The following is an 11,040-nucleotide window of genomic DNA, read 5'->3' on the forward strand; positions in this document are numbered from 1 at the left end:
ATTCAATTCAATTCAATTTTGCGATCACTAACGGTACAACAAACTAGATTAACAGAGGACATGCCTCTACAAGGACATTTGGCCTTATTTTTTAGTTCCCTATTTTCATTTTCTTATATATTGCAAATGCTTATCATTGTATATACCTTCTTATTGTTTTTATTGAAAATGGAAATGAATAAAATGAATTTGAATTTCAATTTGAATTTCAATTTGAATTCAATTTGCATAGTAAACAGCAGAACTCCCTTTTTTTTTGTAAATTACAGGATTTCTTGCTGGGGCTATCATTCATGTACCTTTCCAGTGGATTGAGTTTCTGTCGAATGAGAAGGACATCTTGCACCATGGATGGATTCTGCCTTCTCTATCTGCTCATGATCCTCCTGATGAGATCTGGTGATGTTGAAACCAACCCTGGACCAGACAGGTCAGTGACAGTCTATATGTATTTGAAGCTTATTTCCAGTTCTTTATTGCAATAGTAATGAGCAGTAGGGATATTAAGTACTTTTCTTATCATCAGAGCATAACACCACATACATGCAAGCCTATTTTTCTTCCATATATTCAAGTGCACTGCTCAATGAGGTATAAGTCTTGTGTCTGTATGCTTCAATATACCTTTAAATAAAATCTTATCAGTTCTTGTAGCTTTATTAAATCGGGTAGGTACATGTACATGTATGCGCATGAAGCTGCATATGTACTGACAGTGCTCAACTGTAGGAGCTAGTGTACATATTTGTAGGCTGGAGTTGTTTATTCTTCCATGTGATGTAGTGAGTTGTGCAGTCTGTTTCGCCTGAATGCTCATCAGCATCTGAAGTAGTTGCTTAAATGAATGTACATTAAGGGTTACAATTTACAACACAAGACATAATGAAGATAAAAATCTTTTGTTATAATTACAGGATTGTCAGTGAGGAGGAATTCATAAAGCTTACCACGTTAATTGCACCTTCCTACTACCATAAGTTGGGCGTTAACCTGGAGATCCCCATCGCAGAGCTTGATCAAATCTTTGTGCAACGTATGCTAAATACCAGTGATGCATTGATGACAGTGTTTACGAGATGGCGAGACAAACAGCCTCCGGGCACAGACATCAGGGCTCTTCTTGCAGAGGGATTAAAAAAAAGTAACTTAGGGTCCATCTCTGGCGAACTACTCACTGGCAGTCTAGTCCCAAACATGACAGGTGAGAATAAAAAAGAATTGTGTCGGCTGCTCGCAAGAAAGCCTTTACTGCCATTGATATTGTATTGCTCTTGCAGGCAGCCAACAAACACTGTTGTGACACTTTTTTGTTTGGTACAAATAGGGTTATTTTTTAGCAGGACATCTCAGTAGACAAACAGCCCATGAGACTGATACTGCTGGTCTGTTTAACCCTTAAAATAGTTGTCAGAACACCCATGAGACTGATACTGCCGGTTTGTTTAACCCTTAAAATAGTTGTCAGAACATCCATGAGACTGACATGTTGGTCTCATGGGCTGTCAGTCTTTGGGTCGTTGGTCTCATGGACCTTCTAACAACTTTTCAGATGGCTTTGCTAGACAGACCACCTTTTTGTAATGGCCAAAAAATAAACTAATTGAATCTTTACACAGCATAAAACGTACGACCATTCGGTACAATGATCTGAAAATCAGACTATTACTTACTGGCTCTATAGCTCCTATTAAAGTCGATTCGACAACTAATATTCATTATTTTCCCACTTATAGACATTTTCAAGCCCCCCACCCTTTTTTTAGGGAAGTTCTAAATTTAGTATTATCTTTCAAATGCCGTTGGAATTTAACCTTTTCATTTTTGGGGCCTGCAAATGGGACATAGTAAATTTAATACATGGTTACAGACCCACTCACTTGGTAGATGTGTATTGAAGGGAGATGATGAAATTAGTTTTACATGAAGCTGTACAAGGATTATCATTCAAATTTGTTGGCATTTGAAGCCCAGCCACTTTCTGACCTTTTTTTTCAAGTCATGCTCATCTTTTGACACCAAGCTTATGAAAATTGTACCGTTACAGAGTCGTTTTATCTTTAGTGACCGTATGTCAGCCCCAAAATGGATAATTCATGATTTTTGTGTACAAAACAAAAGGAAATCTACATTTCTCTCAGTTCTTTCTATTTCGAGTGGAATTGTTCTTTGAGATATAAAATATAAGCTTTATATGGTTCATCATTATTGTCCATACTGTTAAGCGATGGAAATTAATGATATTGACATGTTACTTAGCGATACATAAATAGACATATGTATATACCTTTATACCTAAAGACAAATTCTATTGAGATAAATAAAAAGAAAACAAACAGACATGTCATGCATCAACAATAGTATACATGTATGATGTGCAGAAATTAAACTGCAAAGACAATAAATTATTATCTGTTCTCATTGAATCTTGAAAAGTTGCCAACAATAAATACATCAGAAATTAAGTTGTTTTTACATTCATGTGTAGATGTTATGAATATCCTAAACAAAAACATTTTGATATTCAGAGGAAATAATCACACTTTTAAAGGTGTACCTGTTACAAGGCCAGGATCACAGACCCAATCACTTTCTCCTGCCCTGATCAAGAGATGTGCAGATGATTTTTCAAATTAAAGTACCGGACAGCTTTCTGTAAGATCAGAGATGATCCTCTCGACCCTGATTCCATTGTACCATTCACAGACATGTACACAAACCTTGTCCTGGAAGAGGAATATCGGAAAAAACGCAAACGACCACTTGAGTACAGTGATCTCTTTAAACTTGAAGTCAATGGAGAGTTCCCCAAGCGGATCATGGTTCAGGGAGAGGCTGGGGCTGGAAAGACAACATTCTGTGCTAAGATTGCCTGGGACTGGATAAATGACAATCCTGCTGTCCCAAAGTTTGTGTGGGTACTTGTTGTCCCTTTTCGTGAAGCCAAACAATACACGATTGGTGAGATTGCCAAGTCATATCTCTCCAAGGACAACCCAGCAACAGCCTGCCAGATCACTGAGTACATCCGTTCAAATCCAAAAGAAGTATTCATTGCGTTTGATGGATTAGATGAGTTTAAGGGCAAAGTTGTACAGGAAGGGGAAGCTGGTTCAAAGTCAGAATGTCACCAGCCAAAGTCTGCTGATCAAACCAAGGCAAGATCAGAATCAAAGATGAACAAGAATAAGCGGCAGAAGTTAACGCATCCAGAGTCATCAAGTGCCACTTTGCAGCCAATAGTCACCAGTGCAGAGGCAAGTGGAAGTTCTTCAGAGAGAGGTGACATTGCACTTACAGACATTCTGCGTTCAGATGAACTTGCCACTTGCCCGGTGTTGGTGACAAGTCGCCCTTGGAAGGTCACAGAGATAAGAGATAATGTTAGTCTGAGGAACCTGTACACTTTCATTCATGTGGAAGGTTTTAGCAAGAATAGTGTGGAGGGTTACATTCACAAGTACTTTCCAGAAGATGTGGCCAAAGCAGATCAGCTTATCCAATTAACCAAGGACAATGACATAATCTCTGAGAATATGGCCCCGTATCCCATCTACATAGCTATGCTCTGTCTTATGTGGAGAAAAGCTAGTGACGTAAAACTGAAAAAATTTAAGTCATTTCAAACCTTTTCTCAAATATTTGATGAAATGTTCGAATTCTTGAAGGTGCATTATGCTCAGAAAGAGATCACAGATTTAGACAGCCAAGATTTCCAAGCCTTTCGCTGTCGAATTGATAAGTTCATGGAACCAATTGCCAAAGTTGCATTCATTGGGCTACAAGAAAAAACTCTTATTTTTAAAGAAGAGGATTTTGAACAGTGCTCAGACTCCATTGAAACAGCTTGCAGAGTGGGGGTGTTGTCTAAGGAGAAAAAATTGTCATCTATACATGATAAAAGCAGTCCGTTCCTGCAGTCTACTTTCTTCTTTCCACACAAACTCTTTCAGGAGTACATGGCTGCGGTCCATCTTGCTTCCCTGTATGAATTAGATCACAATGAATTCAACAGGCTGATTGAGCAAGTAGTGCTGCCTAGGAAGGAAGAGTTTAGGCATCTCCTGTACTTCACTGTATCACGGGACAAAACCATTGCACACCATGTCATGAAATGCATGGTACAGGGTGACATCCAAGACAGCTCGGATGTGGATTTGTTGGTTAATGTATCCTTTGAGAGTCAGGACCTAGATACTGCAGCCTTGGCGAGGGGTGGAATGTCGTATCTGGAAATAGGCTCACCCACGACAGCACACACCATAGCAGGTTATATATTCACCGGACTATCTAAAGATGTGGTACAGGTAAGTTTAATATCTTTCATACATTATAAGTATTATTATTTAAAGGGAATGCCCACTCTGATATTACTATGTAGTTGGTTAAAAAGAGAAAAACAGGTCAGTGACAGTTTGAGCAAAAAATGATTAAAAATCATTTAAAATTCATAATTTTCTCCAATTTTAAATTGGATGTTGCTCAAACTTTCAATAATTTGTTTCTCTCATTTTCCTGCTTTTATTAAAACCAACTTAATATCAGGGTGGACTTCCCCTTTAATTGCAATCTATCAGGCATCTATAGACATGCATTTTTATGCCCCGCAACGAAGTAGCCGGAGGCATTATGTTTTTGGATTGTCCATCTGTCTGTGCGTCCAGTTCTCATGATCGTGTTATCTCAAGAATCGATTAATGGATTACTATCAAACTCAGGACATGTATGTACATTTATCTTGCAGAGCCAATGAACTGATTAGATTTTAGGGTCATGAGGTCAAAGATCAAAGGGTCATACATGTATATGAAAAATAGCTTGTAAGCATGAGACCTGCAAATGGATTACAATCAAACTTGAACTTTAAAAATTTGCTTCTGTTTTGGTTAGAAAAATCGCTCTATAGTGGAGGCACTATTTTTGACCGTGCACAGTCGAAGATCCATCTAGTTAATAAGAATGGGTCTTTAATATGCCTATTTTCCACTCTCTAACATCCAGGAGCTTATACCTGATAACCTGTGGTATAATCAAATCAAATCATTTTATTTCCAATTTTTAACAACATATGTATAAAATAAACGACATAATTATTTTTTGTAAATTAAAGTGGCAGGGATATAAAGAGCACTATACAAAATCAAATTGAGAAAGTACCAAATAATTCATAATCAGAATAACATTTAGGAGATACTATCCGACTGTGGAACTCCTTACCATCTGCTGTCGTCGATTGCACCTCTTTGGAACTTTTCAAGCAGAATGTGCAACACATTAAGCTCCGTTGAGCTTCAGACTGTTTTTAGCTGCACATAGATTTCTTGTAGAGCCTTTTTACTTGCACTGTACACTCGGCACTTGACAAGCACAGGGTACGATAATACGCCAACAGCGGTCTGTACTATACTGGAAGAAGAAGAAGAAGAAAGAGAGAAAGAAAGTGAAGAGAAGGAAACATTAACTACCAATTTGTACATGTCTTCAAGGAGATGTCTTTTGTACAATATTTGACACTAGTGATATTTTAAGTCATATCCTGCCATAAGGCTGCTTGCACACTAACGTTATAGTGCTTTGTACACGCTAGCACGCTATAGATTGGTTGCTTCATTCATGCGAACGAGCTACCGCTTTAATATCTGCTTTGTGCATGCATGCTTGCATTCCTAATAGCAGTTATTGTTCATGCCCATTGCACTGTGCCTAGTGTTTCGCACGCGCTATAGTACCATCGCGTTAATCCGATTATCTCAAAATTAACTTGGCGCAGGGGATTTGAGGCTTGGCACATTGGGGATTAGCCCTGTGGCACTATAGGCTGTATTCATTATAGTAGGATAAGAGATAAGAGTTACAGTGGATAAATACACTAATGATGATTATTGACTGAGGGTGGGGGGAGGTAGTAAAATATATTGCCCTCGTCTCCAGCTCAGGCATTGTGATAATACTTGGGAACTGGGCAGTATCATTTTATATACCCATCAATGTTATGGGTATATGATAAATATCAACTATTTGAATGCGTTTTATTAGACTACCAACCCTTTTCTGGTCAGAAAAAACGCCATCTTCTTGAAGGTGCATTCTACACTTTAGTTTTGCTGCACCCAGTCCTCTTGATAATTTGATGCTCAGACTTCAGAGTAACCCTTTTGATGAAGGGAATAATTTAGGGCCCTTTGAAAATAGCCTTTCTTAACTATGCTGCATTAAATACAGACAAAATGTTATACCAGACCTTCCTTTGCCAAAAAAAAATTGGGATCATAGGCTTCATAGCACTACTCTGATGATATGTACCACTGTAAAAATTACACATTCTGTAATTTAAATCATTCATTAAGAAAATCTTGATGCAGGCCGAGTGACAGAAGCATACAAAAAATTGAGGTAGTCTTAAAGGGCCACTCTAACCAAAACAGGCTAAAAAATGAAAAAAAAGACATGTAGAATATTTTTTGACGGAGATTCCGAACATGACAAAGATTTTTCTCAGAAATCATCAATAATTCTGGAATCTAGCTTTAAAAATGACGACTCAGAACGCGCAGAAAATAAGCCCAGTTTCAGTGATGACGCATTTGACGTCACTGCAGATGCCTCTCCGGTGAAATGGAGGGTGATTTAGGCTTTAAAATGTCTTTAAAAAGCAAACTATGATATTAATTAAGAAAAAAAAAGACATTTATCCGAAAAATAATATGCACTTGATAATCCCAATACATTTCTGTCAATTTAATCATTCCTAATTATGAAATTATCAAATTGGACATGCCTGCAGTGACGTCAAATGTGTCATCAAGCCACGTGACCATATTACCTTTTTTCGTTGGGCGTATCCTAACAAAAGTGAGAACTGTGAAAAATGGATGGTTATTGTCATTTTTTTGTCAATTTAGAGATTTTCTGAAAAGTCAGAGGCTAAAATATTAATAAGTAGAGGTGTATTCATGTTTTGAAAGGCTATGTAAGTTTGGTTAGAGCAGCCCTTTAAAGTGTAGCTATGGACTCTGATTTTCTCATTTTTTGTTTGTTTTGTTTTTTGTTTTGGCTTTTGATTTAAGATCGATCATGGGGTACATGGACAATTTGGACCAATTATATCACATGATGTGGCAGAGATTATATGCTCTGTGCCCTCTCTAAAGGATGTTTCACTAGACGTTGCCTCCTTGCACAGTGATTTCTATGCAGAGCTTGCTAAAAAAGGAAATAAGTCCAAGGTGAGTGAAAATATTGTAATGCCGTAGTCTAGCCTATGGGGAGGGGGGGGGGGTGGGCACTTTGTCAAGACGCAGAACATCAATCGCTTGAAAATCGTGATAAATCGCTGTTATTACAGTCAGAAAATGAAGTTATGTTGGCTCTGGAATTGATGGTGTCCTCTTTTGTGGCAAATAAATATAAAGAAGAAATGAGGAGTATGAGCTGTTTTCTCAAATTGACAAGTTAGATTAAAGAGAGAATAAGGATCGTGAGTAAAGATGAAGACGCAATGGAGGGGTTATTCTTTCTTGTGTATTTCATTATAGATATATTTTAAGAATTATATTTTCATATTTACACTTCATTTTTGTCTCGCCTGCGTAGCAAAAAGCGAGACATAGGCGCCGCTTTTCCGGTGACGGCGGCGGCGGCGTCAACATCAAAAACTTAACCTAAGGTTAAGTTTTTGAGTTTTTGATATAATTTATAAAGTATAAGTTCTTAGTCAATGAAACTTTGACTACTTTGTATAGGGTAATCAAGTATCCCCAATCACGTGAGTAGAATTTCAGATCACAAAGTCAAGGTCAAAGGTCATTTCAGGTCAACAGACTTGGACTATGTTGTAGCATCATCATGGAAAACTTAACCTAAGGTTAAGTTTTTGAATTTTTGATATAATTTTGAAAGTATAAGTTCTTAGTCAATGAAACTTGGACTATAGGGTTATCAAGTCTCCCCAATCATGTGAGTAGAATTTCAGGTCACTAAGTTAAGGTCAAAGGTCATTTAAGGTCAACAAACTTAGACTTTGTTGTGGCATCAACCTCAAGATTGTCAAAATGCTTCTTCTTCGTTTTTTTTCAACCGATTTTGATTCTGATTGTTTCATATGATAGGGCTAGGAGGGGGATTTTAAAATTCCTACACAGAATCGTGAAATTCATTATCTATGCTAATTTATGCAAATTTATTCGAAATCACAAAAAAGACTTCTCCTTCATTTCTCGACCGATTTCGATTTGGTTTGCATAATATCGTAGAGCTAACTTTGGTACACTAAACTTCTACACAGAATTTTGAAATTGTTCTCCATTAATTAATTATGGTAATTTATGCAAATTTATTCAAAAAATAACAAAAATTGCTTCTTTTCCCTCATTTCTTGACTGATTTTGATTTGGTTTGCCTTATCTGGCAGAACTAAATTTGGAACACTAAACTTCTTAGTCCGGCAGCCAAATCCAGATTATTGGCCTAACCTTGTTTTAGGGTCTATAGTTTTTTTTTCAATGGATTTTGATTGCCTAGACCTTCTATTTCAAGAATCCGATTGCTGACACTCTGTCAGCCTTGAGCAATTTAAGATATATGACGTCATACAAAATGGCCGCCAAAGTACATGATTTTCCTTTAAAAATGAATAATAAATATATAATAAGGATTTTTTCTACAATTTTTGGCAGCCAAATGTCTGTATCTCTCTTGGACCATCACTAAAAAAATGTTTCGTGATGTTGCATGGCCAAAGATGACCAGCTTATTTGCATATTTTGAAATAGCGCCCTCTATAAACATATTAATTTGAATAAAATATGTGTGCCAGCCAAATGCCAATTTCTTAAATCTATGTCACGTTGAAAACATATTAAATGTTTTTTGGGGCAACAATTGCAGTTGTGCTGCATTAATCTTTCATCGTGTTTGGTACAAATTTAGATAGGGTAGGTGTGGGGAATGGAAGACCCTTAAGCACATTTGCATAATTTACATAAACATGAACAATGTTACACATACAGACATTGTATTCACTTTAGTATTTTTTCTCTGTATTTGGTAACGAAATTGTGGTCATGATGTAACTGATTAATAAGATAACAATGATTAATGACGTCATCGCCAAAGGCCTCTCATTACCTACATGTGTAGGTAATAAGGGACAGTTACAAATCAAGGCATTTTAAATACAATTTGAATGAAAATGGGATTGTTATAGTTCAAACACTTTTTGAAAGAGATACATGCAGACAATGAACTTACTGTAATGTTGAAACGGTTTTAAAACAATGTGGCACAAAATATTTCTGTAGTTTTTTGTTTACAGTAATAAAGGTGCTCTCAATTATGTTAAAATACTTTCAGAATAATGTTCTGGCAATATGACTTTTACATCGATCAAACTCCCAGCATAGAAACAACTTCTTAAAATTAAATGCATTCAAATTAGAATGGTGTCACGTACAACCAAATATGTTTCATGATAGTGCCTTTCAACATGAAATGGACAACTGGGGAGAAGTAGGCCCCCATCTTGGACCTGGTGTCCCCCATTACCTACACACATTTCTGATCAGACACCATTCATGGTTGGCACATTTCATAAACTTCGTTTTAAAACTGATTTTTAGGAGCCACCCCTAAATATCTGCATACACCACAGCATTCAGTGAAAATTGTGTTTTTATATCAGAACAACATTTTACGATCAAAATTGCTTATCTTGGTCAATTTTGCCAATTTTCTCGTTGAGAGAACGCATAGTAGTCTTCGAAATGAATTGGATATATGCAGTAGTGTTGTTGAAGACCACATATGTCGCTATACCAATATTGGAGCCAACACGGACAGACAGTGATGGGTTCAAGCTTGGTGGTCTCCAATTCCCTAAACCTACCCTACATATGTCAAGAAAAAAAAATGACTATGAAAGAATTCATTTTTCATCAAATCGGTGAGAAGTGGTTTTACGGCACACATCATTATTCAATTGATAGGCTTTATTTAGACCAGCATTGCTCCAACGTCAGTAAATGTGGATAAAGCAGTTGACATCTATACTAGACAGATGCATGATTTTCAAAAGAAATTACCTGGTGGATTCTATGACACAATTTCCAAGAAAGTTCAAACCGTGGCAGCCATGAAGAAGTCAATGTTGGGGGTACGAAAGTCTATGAAAAGTTAATCTACTCCAGAGTGATATGACTGCAGACAAGTTCAAGAGAGGTCAATGTCAAGGACATTTTGTCATAAGAGCTTTCACCAGTCCCAACAGCACTTTTTGATGATTCTGGAAACGAGCACTCCCATGTCAAAGACGGACTTATAGAATTTGACAAAAGTTGAGACGTCAGCCAGGCATGAGACACTGGAACAACCATGTACAGTTATTGATGGTTGTGCTCTGCTGTGGATGAAAATCTGATGATGTTTGCTTGGTGTTTGACAGATCCGACAGTATCTAGAGGTCATAACGGGTCGAGAGTCTTCCAACTGAGTCCCGCGTCACTGCTGCCCTCCAAGAAATATCTTACTGTTCGTCGTCGTTGTCATATAGATCATGGCTCATCCTTGTGACCCGTTTGATGAGACCTTTTGATCGGCATCTGTCTCCTGCAATCTGGTAGAGTGTCTTTAGTATTTAGAGGGTGGCTAGTGATTTCCCTAAGGTCGTCAGTCCATCTGAGCTTGAGTCTTCCTTTGTTACGTGTTCCTTCAAAGGTACCTTGAATGATAATTTGTCAAGGTTGTCTCATGATCTTCTGCTAACTTGACCAAACTATTTGTAGCTTGTACTTGTCAATCCTGGTCGCAAGTGGCGATTGATCTCCGATGATGGACATTAATTGTGTCCATTGGTGTTGTAATCTCTTCATGATATCCCAAGTAGCTTCGATCTAACACCACATTTCAAAGGCAGATATTTGCCGAGCTTCCACCCTCCTTGACAATCATTGACCCAGGAACATTATATAAACTTGTCCACTTGATCAACTTCTTCTTCATAAACCACCATGCTCTGTTGCATGTAGTTAATTTCCACCAATCATGATC

General features: G+C 37.4%; 1 protein-coding gene across 1 annotated transcript; it reads left to right on the plus strand.

Annotated features, from left to right (window-relative positions):
- Positions 1-274: 274 nt before the first annotated feature.
- Positions 275-10,832, plus strand: LOC105440666. The gene is made up of 5 exons (XM_030978675.1): positions 275-430; positions 915-1,201; positions 2,549-4,304; positions 7,065-7,223; positions 10,776-10,832. The coding sequence occupies exons 3-5, from the start codon at positions 2,706-2,708 to the stop codon at positions 10,830-10,832; spliced, it is 1,815 nt and encodes a 604-aa protein (XP_030834535.1). The 5' UTR covers positions 275-430; positions 915-1,201; positions 2,549-2,705.
- The last annotated feature ends 208 nt before the right edge of the window (positions 10,833-11,040 follow it).

Source organism: Strongylocentrotus purpuratus, unplaced genomic scaffold, assembly GCF_000002235.5.
Source record: "Strongylocentrotus purpuratus isolate Spur 01 unplaced genomic scaffold, Spur_5.0 spur5_scaffold_1, whole genome shotgun sequence".
NCBI lineage: Eukaryota > Metazoa > Echinodermata > Echinoidea > Camarodonta > Strongylocentrotidae > Strongylocentrotus > Strongylocentrotus purpuratus.

Excerpts from the sequence above, each read along its gene's own strand:
- LOC105440666 (XM_030978675.1), top strand. The coding sequence starts at position 2,706 with ATGTACACAAACCTTGTCCTGGAAGAGGAATATCGGAAAAAACGCAAA. Across the intron at positions 4,305-7,064 it reads TATCTAAAGATGTGGTACAG|ATCGATCATGGGGTACATGG; the intron begins GTAAGTTTAATA and ends TTTTGATTTAAG. Across the intron at positions 7,224-10,775 it reads AAAAAGGAAATAAGTCCAAG|CTTGTACTTGTCAATCCTGG; the intron begins GTGAGTGAAAAT and ends AACTATTTGTAG.